The sequence below is a fragment of the Chiroxiphia lanceolata genome, chromosome 4, assembly GCF_009829145.1.
Source record: "Chiroxiphia lanceolata isolate bChiLan1 chromosome 4, bChiLan1.pri, whole genome shotgun sequence".
NCBI classification, from domain to species: Eukaryota; Metazoa; Chordata; class Aves; order Passeriformes; family Pipridae; genus Chiroxiphia; species Chiroxiphia lanceolata.
This window is the reverse complement of record NC_045640.1, coordinates 34,356,700-34,376,604: the sequence shown is the minus strand read 5'-3', so window position 1 is coordinate 34,376,604 and position 19,905 is coordinate 34,356,700. Positions and strand designations below refer to the sequence as shown.

The 19,905-nt window shown below is 44.9% G+C and overlaps 1 protein-coding gene across 1 annotated transcript; it reads left to right on the top strand.

Annotated features, from left to right (window-relative positions):
- The first annotated feature begins 9,120 nt into the window (after positions 1–9,120).
- CDKN2AIP (CDKN2A interacting protein) lies at positions 9,121–14,046 on the top strand. The gene is given in 5 exon segments (XM_032686735.1): positions 9,121–9,347; positions 9,447–9,577; positions 10,306–11,264; positions 11,266–11,322; positions 11,324–14,046. Coding segments are annotated over 5 exon segments (2,019 nt in total). The 3' UTR covers positions 11,969–14,046.
- Positions 14,047–19,905: the final 5,859 nt, after the last annotated feature.

Here is a 19,905-nt window from a genome sequence, read left to right as displayed (position 1 = left end):
ATACCTACCAACGGTGCTACATAAACCAGCGTCAGCCGTCACCGCTCTGCAAGCCCGTGTCTCTAACCACTTGACTCTACCCCACACCCAACTGCCTGACAGACTCCATCGGAGAACTAAACTGGTTGAAAATGGCTCCTCTCCTCCCTCTCCAATGCTATTTTTCAGCCAAATCGGGTTCCTAATCTGGTTTACCACACAGCTGAGCAAAACAACTGTGCCAGCAAAACAGCAGGCATATCAAAGAGACAGGCGCGGATGGCTGGGAGCAAAAACTGTCTTAGGCCAGCACAGCTGCCAAAAAAATTGTCAGACTGCACTCTCAGAGGGCTAGAGGGCTTGCAGAGACAGGGAAATCTATGGAGATACACTAAAGAGGTAAGTACAAAAAGGAACCACAGAAATAGGCCAGGGAGATAAGTGCAAGAATAGTGTTTCAAGGGACCTTTTTGACATGTCAGGTCAGGCATAGGGAAAAAAGCTGTCATAAGCAGGATGAGAGATAACAAAAGTCTAAAAAAGCATATCTGTGATGTGGACAAGGATAAGAAGAGGCTTTAGAGAAGAAAAGGAAATAAAATTCATATACATCAAGATAAACAGGCCAAAAAAAGAATGGAGTCAAAGATGACTCCCATGACTCCTACAGGTCTGATTGACAGAGAGTAATTGTGTGTCTTCTAGGCAGGATTGCAAAGTCCCTACCTGGGAAAAAACAGGGGTCCTTGTGTAGAGACTGCAGATGGAGTTTCAAGTCAGGAGGTTCTCTGAAACACTATACCACATTTCCTCTACAGGTGGAAGCCTTTAATCCTGAATGCCTTCCTATGTAGGTTTTTCAAATGAGCTTAAAAGCTAACACACTTGCACTTGCTCATAATGGTAGAAGTGGCCAGGATCAACATCATTGCCACAGAGGACAGGGGTCAAAAATTTTTCAGATGCTTCGTAAACCTTCCAAAGCCACTTCTCTTAGCCTTCATCTTTGTGGGGGGAAAAGGGATATTCAGATTCAGAAGCCTTGACTCTACCTCCACTGTAATTTTGCTACTGTCAAAACCTAGAACTACAGCTGCGAGTGTTTAAGAGCTGATTCTGATGACAAATTGTTACATCAGGATGGAAAATGAGTCCACATTTGTCTTTTTCAGTAATGGAATGAAAAAGTAAGCCACTCTCGACTTTCGGAGTTATATTCAACTTCAGGAGATATTTCCACGCAATCTTGTCTCCTTCGGTGCCACCCAGTGGAACTAATGTGAAATATCACTCTTTTGCACAGGGAGTTTATACAAAAATACAACAGCACACAAAACAGCTTTATATTTTCAGGAGGTGCTGTTCATACCAGGTAAATTGCAGGTTGTCAGGGATATTGGTATAACAGTAATGAAAAACAGAACCACAATTTCCAAAAGCTATAATTCAAATTAGATCTGACATTGTTGCTTGTAGTTTCAGGAAAGCTACTTATATAATTTCTAAAATAGTTATTTGTGTCTGCAAAATATGTAGGACATACAAAATTCATACTGGTACAGCACAGTATAAAGATTTAACAGCATCCATTTATGTAATGCACCTATCCACAACTCAAGCCAATAAAATATTAGTTGTAATTCTGCTTCTCCTCTGAGGCACAAATAGCTTGAGCAGGGATATCTAGATTTGTAGGTGCTTACATGATCAATAATACAAGTATTTTAAAAACATATTCACACACATCTATATTGCATTACATATGTGTGTATGCACACATGCGTAAGTGCTGTATACAAATAAAATGTAGATAAGTTATAGCCTCACAATAGATTCTTTTTTCATATAAAACCTCCTTTCCCTTTTAGTACTTTCCTCAATCCTCTCAAATTACTATGAACTCATGCCAATATTTGCATTAACATTCCTAAGGCCGTTTTCTTGCTTTTTCTAACTCCAGGATAGAGCTGTCTGCTAAAGGCCTAAGGCTTCCTACCTAAAAACTCTTTACAGGTGGCATGCAAGATGGATTTCTGCAAACAAATGGATTTCTACCTCTTTTGTTCCTTTATAGCATACAGAAAAGACAAGAAAATATCTTTTACTATATTAAAAAGTCAGAATATTTTCTTGGTCTTACTTACCCTAGCAGATGTCTACTGCAATGGAAAAAACCAAACCTATTGAAATGCTAATGTCTCTGTGCTTCTGAGTTTTAACTTTCCTTTCTCTAAGCCTGTTCAAATCCCAGTGGTTTCTCTGTCAATGCTCCACTTCCCATCACGGCTTGTTCCTTTTCTCAGAGTCAAGACTTGATTCTGTTTGATTTTATCTGCTCTACCAACGTGCTCTCATTCTTCTGGTTTCCTCACTGGCTATCCTCTCTCATGTCTCTTAGTCCTCAGCTCCTGGCATACAGTCCCCTACCGATTCCTCATCTATATTAACTTGCTCCCTTGCCTTGAACTCATTCTCCTTCATTTCTCCTTGAGAATTTAATTTTCTTCCTCACCTAATCCCAGTATCCTACTGCTCTATTGCTATCCCTATTGCTCTAATGTTAAGGTTTTCCAAGCCCAGTAGTTTCAGTCTTGCCATATCCCCTGCCTCCACATTTAATGTTTCCTTCCCTTCAGTCTAGTCCTTGTTCCCTCTCCATTCCAAAAAGACACACTCAAACACCCATGAAGAAGAGAAGACAGCAACTTATTGAGAGCACAGGACATGCATGGTTAGCCACACTCTCAGTCCACAGACCCATCCCAGTCCATAGTGGCAAACAGTGGTCTCTTTTGGGCTCACAACTAGGGGACACTTGACTGCAGTACTTACAAGGATGGTAGGGACACATGCTAATTCAGGAATGTGGAAAATTAATTTCTTCAAAGCTCATAAATTATGATATGTGTAGTCAGAAGACAATACATCCCCCTCCTGGTTCAGTTTTTCCTGACAAATTCCAAGTTTGCTCTAAAGCATAAAGGCATTTAAGAACCTCAAATATAAGATTTCCACAATAATTTACTCTAAAAGCCCTTTTTTCTTAGATCATGCTTGGCAGCAGTGAAGTACACTTCTATCCTCAGTATGGAAAATTTCATGCCAAGCCATGGACGTTTAGCAAGTGATATGTTACCTAAAGCATAATTTAGCAAGCAAAATCTACAAGTGATATGCTACCTTTAGCTGTAGTTAAAGTTTAACAAACTCATTTAAAAGACAACAACCCTATCCTAGGCATTGTTATATATATTTAAAGTATAACATATTACTAAATGCAAAATAGTATTTAAACTAGTAATAAGAACACGTATGTGTAAAGGAAAATTATCAGAAATTTACCTCTTCATTTTTACATTTTGTTTTATAGTCTGTAATTACTCAATGCATTTTCCTCAGATGAGTAATCTCAGAAGAGTGGATGATTTTGTAATCTAGATCTGTTTATGGTAGCATAACAACAGTTGCGTAACTGTGGTGAAATGAAAACACAGATTTACTGTAACCTCACTTCCATTGACAAGCCTATACAGTAATTAATACTCTTCTCGCAAGTTATCTCTTTTATTCCGAAGGTTAGTTTGCTGAACAGTAATAACTGGCTACCTTGGCATGTGCAGACATGTCTCCCTAGCAGTGTTGTCCCTTGCCTGGCTAGGAGACCTTCAGCGATCTGCTCCAGCAGAACGCATAACATTATCTTGGGTAACAGCAAAACGTCTCTTCCCCATCCTTCTTCCAGATGCATTTCTAACGAACACAAGCCAGAGCTCTCCAGCGTTTACTTATAACGTATAGCAGGGACCAACCTACAGATGGTGCTCAGGGGATTATTGTGGCAGGCCAGTAAGATCCCACTGTTATTGGCTTTCTGTGGCAATAACTTGCAACAGCTCTCTTTGCATTGTCCTGATGTTAAGGGCACACTTCTCATATGAAGCTGAATAAAGAATGTCACTATATATTAACCTTAACTGCACAGAATATAATTGAACTCAATGGCAGCTGCTGCCCTTTGTGTTTCAGTGGGACTTGACTTTGAAGAAATAATAATTCATTGGTTTATAAAGGCAGAAATAAACTTATACAGAAAGTGCAGGTGTAATACTGTGATTGTAGACACTGGTATGATTCACCTTGAGATTTTAGTTATATCTTGCCAAAAGCAGGTATTATCAAGATCCAAATGACTCAAACAACACTACTATTGGTGTAATATTTAGAAGTTCCTTCCCTTTTGTTTCCCTAGTGGGAACAAAACCATATCTTTTCTTCCAATGTTGAAAATTAAATGCACAGCAATAGCACGATCAGCAAGATGTTTAACTTCAAAATTGCCTTTCCTGGTGAGAATGAAAACACTACTTGTTTCATTTTTTTAAAAATTAACAGCAGTGTTTTTCTCTCTTTTCTAATACACACACTTGTTTAATCAACCTAAGACATACTATGTCTCTAGTGCTCAGAGAGCACTCCAGGTATACACCTATGTTTGATTGTGCACGACATCCCATGCTCCAGGGCTAGGATTTATCCCATTTCCAGTATGATTCAAGCACACAACATTCAAGTAGAAAGACTATGACTGGAAAAACAGGTAGAGGGGAAGACAAAAGGTTCTATTCTTGTTTTAGTCGTCTTTGTACCAACAACACCAATACATTAATGCAGCAGGAGCATCAGAGAAAATTTAAGAAGAGAAAATTAAAACATAAGGTACCAGACCATAGAAGTTGTTCACTACAACAGCTGTTCCAGATGTGTTCAGGACCGTCCTTTGACTTTTCTCTAGCTGTCACCTATGTTTGTGTTCACACATTTGGTCAGTGGGCAAAGAGGTGGAACAGCTCTCAGTTCATTTGTCCTCTAAAACTGGGCAAGAAAAAGTTGGTTTTATCAGTCCTTGAGCCACTCTAGGACCAGATAATGTACTAAGCTCTGTAGCTGTGCTGAGTCTCCAACATTCCCTAGAACAATGCTTTTGTAGGAGCCTGGGACTCAGAGGTGAGACCATATAATCTGATCCACATGGGGTGACCAGGAGCAGACACAAAGCTCTGAGGTGTGGAGTCTAACCTCTGATGTTTGGCTGTCATTAACCCAGCAACACTAGAATACGACTTCTGGGGATCCCTCTGAGTGTACAAATGCCCCTATCACCCTCCTAACCCTCCCCAGCTCCCACTCTTGACTGGTACATGAGCAGCTCATCGTGGACTGGTCCTTAGTCACTTCACTTGGTAACTCAGATGCTTGTGGAGGAGGACAGGGCATTCTCACCTGTGCTATTTGCTCTGCTACTTCTGCAAGAGTACAGACAGTCCTGCTGCAGCTGAATTGTCTGTTGAATTCCAGCTCTGGTATTAAGAGCACATAACATCGAGCAGGCCTTGTTGAATTCCTGCTATCTCCGAGGGTCAGATCTCAAGCCTGGACCAAGTCCCAACCAGCTTCATTAAAAATAAACTGGTTCATTGAAGAGTGTGAACAAACAGGCTGGCAGCACAGACAATCTTGTCTGAAGTGCAAACTCAAACCTATGTTTGCAGGGATTCCATTCACCCTTCCATTCTAGGGCCTGTATGGACCATGAAGTCAAGAACTGTGGTATCACAGACTCAGGGGTCTAGGAGACAGGCCTACCTCACCCAATGAAAACCCTAACGTGACAAATCATGTCCTTCATATATTTGAGCCTATATTACCAGATAACCACGCTGATACAACTAATGACTGGAAACAAATATGGAAACCACAGTGCTGTTTCTAAACCTTCTGAAATTGTTTCTTAACAAACCCATTGCTCCAAGACACCCACACTAGAGAGGGTACAAACTTTCTGCCCTTTTCTTCCTCTACATGCACATATAAAACAATAGAGAGCCTCTCAGCTCCATCCCACTCATTACTGTTTACTTGCTCTCTGTCACTGAATTATTCTTGCCAATGTACAACATAACACTGTGTGGGCTAATCAGGAAAGTGAAGGAAAAGTACTTCCACTCTAACAATGGATAAAGAGCGAAAGTGCATTGGACTATATTTTTCTTAGTTTCCTTAATCACTTAGTTTTTGCTCCACAGAGGTGTTCTAATTTAAGCCACTACACAACAATTTCCACAAAATAAGACATTTAAGTCCCTTAAGGAGAAACACTCCTTCCTTAAATGCAATCTGTCTTGTAGTTCACTTCATGATGACACGTAGGTATTAAAAACTGAAAACTTAAGCAAACCCAGACTTTTAATTCAGAGAGAAAAATCAATACAGCTCTCCAGGGACAGCCCTTTAGAAATCAAAATTCATTCCTCTGTTGCACTGATTCAGCACGCACCATCTTGGCAGACCAAAGCTTGTGATATTTTCACAGTGTGCCTATTACTTTTTTACACAGAGTTCTCGAAATGGTTTTGAATTGAATTCTGGGGTAATCTTTTGCAAATTAAATGCAGCCTACAGAGCTGCAAGAGCAATTAGAAGAACCTTTTGTAGACAGCAGTCCTCACTTAATGCTTCCTCCAAAAGGCTACAACAACCCATGTCCTTGGCACCACTTTCCTGTCACACGCCGATGCTGCAAAATGTGGAATAGGTCAAGATTATTTTAAGTCAGGATGGTCTCTGATGCAAGCCTAATCAGCAAGTAAGGAGACCTAATCAGTGGAACAGGCAGCAGCTAGCATCCCTTTGTCAAGGACAACCGGGAACTAACAAGCTTAAAGGATATAGTAAATCAAGATGTCAATGTATATCTATGTATATACATTGTTAACTTGGCAAAATACTCAAGGTTCATATATCCTGCAGGTGAACTATTGCAGAATCACAGAATATGCTGAGTTAGAAAGGACCCACAAGGATCATGGAGTCCAACTCTTAGCCCTGCACAGGACCACCCCAAGAGTCACACCATGAGCCTGAGAGTATCATCAAAATGCTTCTTGAGCTCTGTCAGGCTTGGTGCTGTGGCCACTTCCCTGGGGAGCCTGTTCCAGTACCCAACCACCCTCTGGGTAAAGAACCTTTTTCTAATACTCAACCTAAACTAAACCTCCACTATCACAACTTCAGGCCATTCCTCAGGTCCTGTCACTGGTCACCACAGACCAGAGATCAGTGCCTGCCCCTCCTCTTCTCCTCACAAGGAAGTTGTAGACTGCAATGAGGCCTCCCCTCAGTCTTCTCTTCTCCAGGCTGAACAGACCAAGTGACCTCAGCCACACCTTGTACAGTTTTCCCTCAAGGCCCTTCACCATCTCTGTTGCCCTCCTTTGGATGCTCTCTAATAGCTTAATATCTTTCTTATATTGTGGTGCCCAAAACTGCACACAATATTCAAGGTGAGGCCGCATCAGTGCAGAGCAGAATGGGACAATCCCCTCCCTCGATTGGCTGGCGATGCTTTGCCTGATGCCCCCCAGGACACGGTTGGCCCTCCTGGCTGTCAGGGTACCACTGACTCATATTCAACTTGCCATCGACCAGGACCCCCAGGTCCCTTTCCATGGCACTGCTTTCTAGCATCTCATGCCCCAGTCTGTATGTACATCCAGGGTTGTCCCATCTCAGGTGCAGAATCCACCATTTTCCCGTGTTGAAATTCATATGGTTGGTGATTGCCCAGTCCTCTGATTTGTCAAGGTCTCTCTGCAGGGCCTCCCTGCCTTCGAGGGAGTCAACAGCTCCTTCCAGTTTTGTGTCATCTGCAAATCTGCTTAGTATCTCTTCCAGTCATGCATCTAAGTCATTTATGAAGATGTTGAAGAACACAGAACCTAAGATGAACTCCTGCAGAACCCCACCATATTATAATACTAAAAATCATGCCTACGGGTCAAAAAGATTCCTGCCCAGGTAAAGACCCTTCCCCTGAGCATGTGTAGAAGCTAACTGAGGTTACATAGCTTGTATGGAAATTACTAATTAATCATAATAGAGGGGCTGTGCTTGGAAGGTTACTAACTGTGAACTTCTGTGTATAAATAATGGCACAAAAAGTATGGAGAGGCGTGCTTGATTTGTGGAATACCACCAAGCACCCAGGCTTGTGCAACTCTGAAATAAATATCAACTCTCTATCTCTCAAGTGTACAATTTTTGGCTTATTGCACACCAGGTAACAAATCCAATTTTGTGGACAACACCAAGGAGGAAAGGAGAAAAGGACCTTAGGATTCCTTTTCCTTTCACCAGCAGAAAAGGACCCAGGGGTGCTGGTCAACAGCTGGTCAAACATGAGCCAGCAGTGTGCCCAGGGGGCCAAGAAGGCCAATGGCATCCAGTGGCATGTACTAGAAATAGTGTGGCCAGCAGGACTGCAGTAATAATCAGCCCTCTGTACTCGGCACTGGTGAGGCCACACCTCGAGTATTGTGTCCAGTTTTGGGCCCCTCAATTCAGGAAGGACATTGAGATGTCGGAGCATCTCCAGAGAAGGGCAATGAAGTTTGTGATGGGTCTAGAGAGTAAGTCTTATGAGAAGGACTCCCTCTAGTTGAGGGAGCTGGGGTTGTTCAGCCTGGAGGCTCTCTACAACTACCTGAAAGGAGGTTGTAGCCAGGTGGGAATCGGCCTCTTCTCCCAGGCAACCAACGACAGGCTGAGAGAGGAAACAGCCTCAAGCTGCACCAGCGGAAGGTCGGGCTGGACAGTGGGAGGAGTTTCTTCAAAAAAAGGGCGATAAGACATTGGAATGGGCTGCCCGCGTTGGTGGAGTCACTGTCCCTGAAGGTGCTTAAAAACTGGACGAGGCACTTAAAGCCATGGTGACAAGGTGCTGTTCGGTCACAGGTTAGACTCGATGATCTCAGACGTCTTTTCTAACCTAACTCACTGTTATTCTGAGGTAAAACACCAGTTGATCTTCATGAACTCCGACCTCAGCAAGCCCAGAAAAATCAAGCCATAAAGCAGAAATTTTATTCACGCTTTCCCCAGGCACAATGCAGCGCACGTAACAGTGCCCAGACCCCCCCTTTCCCCCGGCACTCGCGGAGACAGCGTGACTCAGACGGTTCTGCCCCGCCCCAAAGGCTGAGGCGCTCAGCCCGCGGTGCCCGCCCCGCCCGCCGGCTCCGGCGGATATGAGCTCAGGCCGCGCCCTCCGGAAGGAGCGGGGCGGGTGTTTCCGCGGCGGCGGCGATGGCGGGGAAGGCGGCGGCGGCGGCCGAGCCCCTGGGGCGGACGGCGGAGGAGGCGGCTTGGGCGGAGACGCTGCGCGGGGCTTGCGAGCCCGAGCACCACTGGCGGTACCGCCGGGAGTTTCTGCTGCGCAACGTGGGCGAGCCGCCGGCGGCGGGCAGCGCTCAGCTGCAGCGCCTGGTGTCCCTCTCCATGGTGTGGGCCAACCACGTCTTCTTGGGATGCCGGTGAGTTCTGCGGGACCCACCGGGGCGCCGGGGGCGGCGCGGCGCGGCGCGGCCGCCTGACGACGCCCCTTCCCTCTTTTCCCCTTGTCGCCCCTCCAGGTACCCTCCGCAGGTCATGGAGAAGGCGCTGGAAATGGCTGAAGGCATCCAAGTGACCGGCGCGCCTGTCCGCACCACGAGAGACGAACTGGTTGCCAAGGTGAAGAAAAGAGGCATATCAAGTAGCAATGGTTAGCAGATCATAGCTGTGACAATACATAGGAGTCTAGAAAATGCTTGTTTCTAAATGTTCTCGGCTTGCCTCGGGCTTAGAAAGTAGTCAAAATAATTTACCTTAAACACTCCTGGTTTTTGTTTTCTCTCTCTGTGCTATTTTTTTCCTAATATAGTATCTATCTCTAAAATGGATGTAGTGCACACGTACTCCTTTGGTAATGTAGTGCTGTCGTTTTGCACTTCTACAACTGGTGCACTTTTAAGCTGATTACTTGTGCGTTGCAATGGACTGCTGTACTCCAGCTTAAATGCGTTCTTGTTGCTTTGCCTTTCCTGCTAGTCAGACACCGCTGCTGTGTAAGAAACTGAGTTTCTTAAAGAAACTTTTATTGTATTAGTAGACAAAATACACTTCTTTTTTTTTTTAGGTCAGATAGTCCATTTAATGTATGTTAGTTACTTTTGGTTTGGACTTCAAGAATAGAAATACATAGTTGCCTATGGGTCCCAAACCAACACCTGAAATCTTACACCTGAGTATTTTCAGGTTTTTGTCAAGAAAGTACTAAAATATTCTGAAATAGTATGTTAATACTTGAAATTACAGTTCAAGGTGTATTCCTAATATATACCTTTTAAATTCACAGAAATTATTGCTAGAATGTTGTAGATGATTTCTCTCTACATGGATATTTCATAGTTCAGAAATGAAAGAGGATAACATATTTTACTTGTTTTGCAGAAGGGCTAGAGCACCCCTCCAAGAGACAAGCTGTTGAGAAAAGCAAAGACTCTAAGGATGCTGGAAAGGATGTGAAAATAATCAAGGCAGAAGCCCTGAAGGAAACAGAGAGCACATTGCCAAAAAAGCAGGAAAAAGTTACTAGCAAAGATCCAGAAAGTTCCCAGTCAACTTGCAGCTCAGATCAAGAAATGGTTGTAGCATCAGACATAGAAACAGAAGGGAAACCTGCTAATGCTGAAAATACTGCTGAGCAAAAGTCATCCTCATCTGAAAAAGAGCCAGGAAAGAAGCCTTGCTCAAGCCCATCTGAAGAAAGCAAGTGTGAAAATGTGCCATCACCTGAAAAGAAAACTACAGTAAGTGTAGCGCCGCTGGCTGCCAAAAGCACCCTGCAGCCAGAGGCAGTGGCGGCAGCAGTGCCACCAGCTGCCAAGACCACCCCACAGGCAGCAGTGGTGGCAGTGGCAGTGCCATCAACCTCCAAGAGCACCCCACAGGCAGCAGCAGTACCACTGATTGCCAAGGGCACCCCACAGGCTGTAGCAGTGGCAGCAGCAGTGCCACCAACCACCAAGAACACCCCACAGGTAGCAGTGGTGGCAGCAGCAGTGCCACCAGCTTCTAAGAGTACCCCACAGGCAGCAGTGGTGGCAGCAACAGTGTCACCAGCTTCCAAGAGCACCCCACAGGCAGCGGTGGTGGCAGCAGCCATGCCACTGACCACCAAGAGCACCCCACAGGTGGCAGCGGTGCCACCAACCACCAAAAGCACCCCCTCCACAAATGCTGCACTGCTGTCTTCCAAAAACCAAGCGAGTACCCCAGCAGCAGTGTCCAAGAGTGCTGCTCAAGTGGGCAGATTCACTGCTCTGGCCCCCAAGAGCGGCACTCAGGTGGGCACCCTCGCTGCTGCTGTCCCCCAAGGGCCTGCTAAGGTGGGCTCCTCACTTCTGGCCCTCCAAGAGCAGTGCCGAGGTGGCCGCCTCGTTGCTGGCCGCTCGGAGAGTGGCGCACAGCGGGATCCTCACTGCTCGCTTCCAAGAGCAGCGCTCAGGTGGCTGCCTCGCTGCTGGCTGCCCGGAGTGGAGCTCAGCAAGGTCCCTCTTCCCGGGGCGGAGCTCAGGCAGGTGCTTCCCTGCTGGCTTCCAAGAGTGGCTCACAGGCAGGTGAAAGCCCTGCTAAGGCTTTGTGCAAACCATTAACCAGTGAAGATGCAAAGGAAAGACAGCCTTTTTTTAACAGACTCTACAAAGCTGTAGCCTGGAAACTGGTTGCTGTTGGAGGCTTCAGTCCTAATGTAAATCATGCAGAACTTCTAAACTCATCTATTCAGTCCGTAAAAGCTACATTAGATGTTGCTTTTGTTCCCCTGAAGGAACTTGCAGACCTGCCTCAAAATAAAAGCTCTCTAGAAAATATAGTTTGTGAACTGAGGTGCAAGTCTGTCTACTTGGGTACTGGCTGTGGTAAAAGTATGGAAAATGCCAAAGCAGTGGCTTCGAGAGAAGCTTTGAAATTATTCCTCAAGAAGAAAGTTATTGTGAAGATATGTAAAAGAAAATACAAAGGTAGCGAAATTGAAGATTTAGTGCTACTGGATGAAGAGTCAAAGCCTTCAAATTTGCCTCCAGCTTTAAGAAATCCTCGTGAGATCTTGTAGGGGAGAATCACTGTTTCTACTGTGTATAGTATTTCAATACAAGGACTGAAGGTTAATTTTGTACTTTGAAAATGTAGGCTTCCAGATATTTTGTATTTCTTTCTCAGTTTTGCAAGACAATGATAGTTCTTTCACTCAGTAGCAATTGTAATAAAACTGTTAGAGATGACAAGTGTGCATTTAAAGGTATTGCCTTAATATACAGCACACTAGTGTGCTGTTGTATTTGCAAAATAGTCTACCTAACTCTTCTATTTTTAATGAAAGTATTAAGGTACAATTTGCTGTAAAACCTGACATTTTTGTAATTCTTACAATTTGATGGCAGTGTGCTCAATTGTCTACCGTGTCTTTTCTAGCCACATAGAAGTGTGTACGTAGGGACCATAATACTTGAATGATTGAAGGTTATTTAAAAATTTCAATCAAAAAGTTGGATTGTCTGTTTCAGGCTTGTTCCTCATAATGTTCACTGTTGATCATACTAGGAGAGAAAGTAGTTGGTTGACTATTTTTATGGGATGTTTTCATAACACTTGCAATATAAGTGACACCCTGATCCCATTTAACATTATACTAGCAGGTTAGAGCCATAGCATCACACTGGTGACTTAGCAATTAGTCAAGTCACAGCTATTTCAGCCACCAAAACTAAGCAGATTTAATTTATATTGTGAAGTATCATTTACAGTTCTGGGGGTTTTTTTCAAATAAACATGGATTTCTACACTACGTATATTTTGACTGCTACTCAAAACAATAAAACCTCTGGGATAAGCTTTTATAGTACTTTGGTTTTGGCTACTAAATATTCCAGCCATTTCAATAACTTTGCAACACCTTCCGAAAAGCTTTACTTCTGCTTCAAGGTGTAATCCCACAAGGATGTTGGTTTCTTTAGATGTGTAGCTGAAATACTGTAAAACTGATAGAGTCGACCTATAGAATATCAATTTCTACTTTTGTAACACCAAGATAATCAAAATCAAGATGCTGCTGTCTGCTGGAGACAGTGAGTGTATTGTAAAGCGTTCATGCTAATTGAGCCCTTCCTTTGCTACATTTTTATACCCTGTACAGAATGATTTGAAGCAAGGAAAGTAGATTACCTTTTATTTTCAATGTTACTGAAATACCTGCACAAACTGCATGTTTTGGTATATTGGATAATGACATGTAATTGTAAAAACATAATGTCCTCAGTGCTATTTTGAATTAATCTTGTCTGATTACAGTAGTTAGCATCATTTAGTGGCGACCTTATGCTTCACTGACAGATCCATTGATCAAGTACTACAGGAGTGAATAGGAAGTTCTGGGATCCCAGCAGTACATATGTCCACTTCAAGTTCTTTGGTGATTTTTGGGACTAAACCACAGTTGTGTTGTTACGCTCTGCCCTACGTGATTTTAAACAGCAGTGGCTGTCCGTGGCACCAGAAGCCTGCAAGGCACTCATGCTTCCCAATGGCTGGTTGAGAACTTCCTCCACCTGACCCCTGTGCTTCTGTGTCCTCGGTCACCCTTTGCCCTGGTTAGGTTTCTCAGGAGTTCCCCCTCGGTACTCCTGGAGCACAACCTGATGTTCAGAACGGAATGCTCTCAGTTGCATCTTAGCGCAACAGCTGGTACCACGCTTAAAGCTCAGGGCAAGCTTCACGCTGTGCTTAGGAGCTGTGGTATTCATCATGGGAAGTGGAGATCTTATTTCAGTCCCCACCCTGTTCAGGTAGAGATACAGAATGACGGGGTTTGCAGGGCAGGAGTTGCATCCTGTGTCCTCTGGAGTACAGCTTTTGCTGCTGTTGGTTTGGGGCATCTCCAGATCTCTGGTCAGAGTTGCAGCGCGTGTTGCAGTGTGAAAACCTGTGTTTCTCGTCTGGAAAGCAAAGCTCACAGCATTCACTGACCTCAAGGGCTGTTAGGGCAACTGTGTTAAAAGGCTGAGGTGCTAGATGCATTTTTTAAAGACCTGACTTAGGCTTACTTTTAAAAAATTTTGAATGTTATTCCTCTTTGATGTTTGGTTGTGAATCATTAAAGAATGAGTCTGTAGCTACTCTTAATAGAAACTGAAAGTTGAAGTGTGTTACTTTTATTTCACGTTTTGCATGGAAAGCAACTCAAAACGCACATTCTAACATACAACTGAATAAGCATTATTCGAGTATTTGAATGAGAATTTTTTAGCATTTCATTAAGCCCAAAGGAAGAAAGAAAGCGTTTCAAAGAACTGGCTTGGCAAGCAGTGTTTGTGCAGGTCCTGTCAGTTCTAAAACCTTTCAGTCTCCCCTCCAGGTACTGTCCTGGTCTCTAGGGATGGGGATGTTGGTCTTTAACTGTCAGACCCTGCTGACAAGGACCGGCGAAAACAATTGCACTAACACTGTAGGTGTGCAGAGTTGCCTCAGGAGGACAAAGGAAACGAACCAACCGAAAGAAAAACTGAGCCTGTTTCGTCTGCAGAAGTACAGGAAATCGCAGCCATCAGAAGTGACTCCCGTTTCTTCTGGAGTGTAGTAGAACATCCAAGTACTACCGCTGGCTCCTTGTGGACAGCCGCCCCGCTGGTTGCTGTTTCCAGTCTCCAAGGCACGCACCGGTTCGGGGGCTGTCGCCCCAAGTTCCCAGTTCGCGCCCGGGGGGCACGAGTGGCGCGGGGCGGTCCCTGGAGTGGCGCGGGGCGGTCCCAGCGGCGGCCACAAGGCGGGGCCAGAGCGCCCGCCCGCCTCGGGGCGGGGCCTCGGGGCGCTATTTGCATAATGTGTTCCCGGCGCCGCTCTGTCCCTCCATGGGGATGGTTTCGCGGCCGCCCGGGGTCGTGGCGCCCCTCGGGGGCGGCCGAGCGCTCTGTCTGCTGTGCTTAGCCTGTGGAGAGTAGCATGCAGACAACTAAAGTGTTACGCACTCCTCGCCCTGCCCTGTAGGTTGAGCCAGCTGCCGACCTTTATAATGTTGTGTTAGCGGGGAGGGGATGCCGGGATGTTCTGAAGACCTGCTCGCTAGGCCACGCACGGAGGACGCCCGTTCCTCACGGGCCCCGCGCCCGCCTAGGGGAAAGTCCCCGGACCGCCGGCAGAGAGTGCCGGGCGCTGCCGCGCCCCCGCCCGCCCCGCCCCACGACAAACGCCGCCGAGACGCCCCCGGGCCGAGCGGATGCGCGCGGGGCGGGCTCTCGTCACGGCCACAGACACGCAGGTAGCGCGCGGCACGCGCGCCAACAGAACGGGGCTCACTCTCAGGTCATCCCCTTTTGCCGGACCGATCCCCCGGGACAGCTCCCACGGCTGCGTGGTACCTTTCCGGCGCGGCGCAGCACAGCCCTGCGCAGGGAGAACAAAGCACGCGTGGGCACACAAGTCTGCTTCCTGGCAGCGGTGGGCAGGACACGCGGTCCCGCAGCCCCCTGCTAGCTCAAATCTGCTAGGCTTCGGGTACCTCCTGGAGCACAGAATCAGAGAGTCAATTAGGCTGTAAAAGACCTCTGAGATCATCGAGCCCAACCTTTGACTAAACACCACCATGTCAACCAGACTATGGCACTAAGTGCCACGTCCAGTCTCTGCTTAAACACCTCCAGAGACAGTGACTACACACCACCTCCCTGGGCAAGCCCATTCCAATGCCTGACAACCCTTTCTGTGAAGAAATTCTTCCTGATGTCCAACCTAGGCACACTCAGACGGGGAGGCACTCGCCAGGTGGAGCACTTAACCGTGCCTGAAAAGGCTTTCCTTCCTTCCCTGCTCCGGGATGTAGCAAGAAGTCAGATGGAACTGACAAACTGTGACAAACTGCTTTGCCACACGCACTTGCACCACACAAAAGTTTAGCACCAAACACAGGAGAGCCCAGTGCGTATCTGAGCGACAGCACAAACACTGGCACAGCACCGACTACAAACCATGCTGCTCCAGCACAGCAGCCACTCACCCTGCACCGTGCAGTTCCCCTGCTCACCTGGACCTCCTCAGAGAAGGCCAATGCATGCCACCAGTGTTACCTGCCTACTCTAAGCAGGTTCTCATGCTCATGCTCCCAGGTACTACTCAAGATGCTGCTGCCCTGCCGATAAGCTGAATTAATTTCATAGGCAGTTCTGTTCTTGCCTCTAATACGTCAAACAAATAGCACACCACCATGCTCAACCTCTACTGCCCCACAGTCATGTTTGGGTATGAAACATGATAGACGAGCACTGGCAGAGATCCCCCAAATGACATCAAGTTTGGGCACCTCAAACCCCAAATAGATGATTTACTACCTTACCGAAATTACCTTTACTGCCTTATGTAAAAAACTCCCAAGCAGCCCAGAGCCAAAGCTTCCTTCTGGTCCATGCTGTTTTGGTATTTATGGAGCTCCTGTGGTGAGCCCAGGTCTGCTAAACTAGCAGTGCCTTTCTTTTTGGTTGAGCCTTGGGCATGTAGCCTATATGTAGGCACAGCACAATTTGCAAGCCCCTCTGTTTTCCAACACCTGTTGTTACTCATCCAGCAATATCCTCACAGTGACCTCTTTCCAGCCATGTAAGACCCTGCACAAGGCAGAGGAGACCAGTTTGCAGAGTGGGGAGTACCTCTGCAGAAATAGTGATGGCAGCTCTGACTGCCTCACACAACAGCCAGCAAAGGGTGCACAAGGGGCTGAGAAACCATCTGGCTTGAGCTGTTACTTTGGTTGCTGTCTTGGCCACTTGAACTACTTGAGTGTCTTTCTTTTCTCCCATTATTCTTCATGTGATCAGCTATATGTACATGGGAAAAGAGAGATTTCAAATTAAAATGCTATCAAAGAACCCATGCCCAAAGAAACAACTAAACTAGGGCACAAGTCTATGAAAGTTTTGTTTTTTGGGTTGAGAAGCTGTAATGATATCCCAGTGTCCTAGTTTCATCTGTTAAAAAGATATATCTAAGGCTCTATGAAGCTAACATTTCATGAGTTGTCATCCATCTGTAGTGCAGGTAGCACCTGCTGTATAGGCTAAAGACCACAGTCAAGCTTGTGCAGACAAGCTGAAGCTTCTGCAGTGACTGATGTGTGCTTGTTTTTCTAAGGTGCACTATAGCACCTTAACAATTTGGGCTGGTTCTGTATGTGTGTGTGTGAACAAAATGCTTTCACTTGTAATTTATGGTAAATGTTGGTCGTCAGGTAAATGTTGTTAGCAGGAGAGAATACATCAAACATTAAACTTCTCTTCCCTACAGATGACAGTAAGCTGACATGACATGGTCTAGTGGCCCAGAGACTGAGGGGAAAAAGCTGACTTGGAAAGAGTTTTGATGCTGTCTCTCTCTGTCACTGCGCAGGTAAGTTCCCCATTTTTGTAAGTTGCAAAGTGCAGAGAAAATAAAAACAATATCTGCTTTGCAGAATATTTTTTAAGCTTTCCTTTCAGCTAAAATGTGCATTTTTGCAATGTTGTTGCATAATGTATAATATGCCACACTCTGTGTCCAGGTAACAACAATTAACTTGCATTTGTGTGCCTACTAGATGGTTCTGTTAGTTGACACTGCCACAGCAAAGGTATTGCGATTAGCTAGTTTAAGTGTCTTTAAGAAAATGCCGTCATTAAATCTTGCTGTTAGGAAGTATCAGTTTTTAGTCTGTGATTAATTAACACACATTCACAGATGGGCATTTAGGAAAACAGGTTTTATGTTGATACCTGGTAACAGTTTCAAATATGTTGCAGGCTAATTTTGAAAATGGTGCATGATAATTTCTGAGCACAACTGCCTGTTCCTAAAGCAATGGAAGATTAAGTTCCAGTGGCTACCAGCTAGGTATTTTCCTCCTCCAGGAACATTTCTGCAACTAAAAAAGCATCATTTGGTTCTGACATCTGAGCCTACGGCCCTTTAAAGTTTGAGCTGTCATTGCTAGTCAAGTAACATTAATTGTTAGGCCCAAGAGGGCTGCAAAAGGACTTCTTTTAAATATGAGTGTCAGAGATTAATCACATTGGGGAAAAGATACTGTGTTGCTAGTAAGAAAGCTTATCTAACCAATGTTTGCCTGATTTTCTAAATCCTCTGATGCTTTATGTTTTACATTTCAAATCCTGTGGTTTTTAGCCTGGAGAAGAGACAACCGAGAGGGGATCTTATCCATGTCAACAAGTATCCAAAGGGAGGGTGTCAAGAGGATGGAGCCAAGTTCTTCTTGGTGGTGCCAAGCAATAGGATGAGAGGCAGTGGGCAGAAACTGATGCACGGGATGTTCCACCTGAATATAAGGAAGAACTTCATTACTGTGTGGGTGACTGTGCACTGGAACAGATTGTCCAGAGAGGCTGTGAAGCTTCCGTCTCTGGGGATTTTCAAAAGCTGTCTAAACACAATCCTAAGTAATGTGCTCTAGGGGACCTTGCCTGAGCAGGGAGGTTGGACCCAGATGACCCACTGTGGTCCCTTCCAACCTCACCTATTCTGTGATTCTGTGATTTTAGCTGCAGTTTAAGAGACAAACTATATTCAGTCAGATGCTGCCTATATTTTGACAACAGCCTTCCACCCCGAATTCTTCTTTAGTTTGGAATAAATGCCACATTTCTCTTTATTATTTTGAGGAAGATGATGTTTGAGAGGTTAAGGACCTGTATTAATCTTGTTTAACCATTAATTTTTCTCACAATTACAACTGAATAATAAAGCAAATGTAAAATCTGTCAGTTCCTGGGGAAAAAAGTCTGCATTGGTCATATCCTAGTAGTACTGCTTTCAGGTAGCTTGGAGTAAATGGTGGCACTGAAAAGTTTGCATAGCAGCAGCACTCCTAGGAAACACATAATGTGGGTGACTTAGGTGCTACAGAGTTATTTTGAAAACATGAAATACTTGCTGGTGCTATTTGTAGTGACTTTTCAGTTGCATTAGAGATTAATTATTTGTACGAGGTTTGGATAAGCAAATGCCAAAAGGAAAAAAAATCCACATTATGAGTGGAGGGAAATGAAATGAGGCTTCCCCCCTGTTGTTGTGGAGTTTTAATGACATACGCAAAACTCTCTTCAAGTTTTCAGGGGAACTCTGAAATTCATAAACGGTACCTATAGGCATGTAATTACCCCATTTTTGCATACGAAGTGGGATTCATTTCACTGACATCTGTGACAGCAGACCTGGGCTCCCCTTACAGTCAATGGAGACATTTGTAGAGCAAGGCCTATTTATGCTAAGATTCTCTCATATTCAACATATTTAGCTGGGTGACTCCCAGCGTTATTTTCTGAACTAGAAAGAAAAATTAACATCCACATATGGGAGAGTATTATGAATGTCTTAAACTGTCAACTACTGAAACTTCCTGCAGGTGCACTGCCAGCCCTCATTTCATAATCTTGGTTACAAAGGTGCGATTACGTGTGTTTGTTCCTCATAAGAGGAAGAAATAAGAATGTGTTTTTCACATGACCTGTGCTGAGCAGCAGAACCATGGAAACGCAGCGTGCATGTTAGTTGTAGCTCAGGTAAGAGCACACAAAAAATCCTTTGTTTACTTTGGGCAAAAAAGGCTCAGTTCTTTTCCATTAAAGTCATATGGATTCTTCCGTTTACTTGAATGGAAGAGGATCAAGCTTCAGGGCTGAGCTAAGACAAGAAAGACAGTTACTACATATTTGCATAAGATTACCTTGTTACCATTCCTCAAATGGCTTCCCTAAACGTCATCTGCACACTTCCTGAGTTTTTTGGCATGGTGATTGGCTCTGGAGCTGGAAAGCAAATCCACTGATCATTTATGCTTTAAAACAAGAGGTGAGGAAAAAAGAGTCACCGTCTGAAAGCAGTTTTCTGCAGAGGAAGACAGGGAAGTATTACTTGAGACACAAGTGGACAGATCCATGTTGTAAATGACAGAAAATGATCCATGTGGCCCTATCATCACAGTGACCAGATGCTGCTCCTCATCTGGTCAGCAGACTC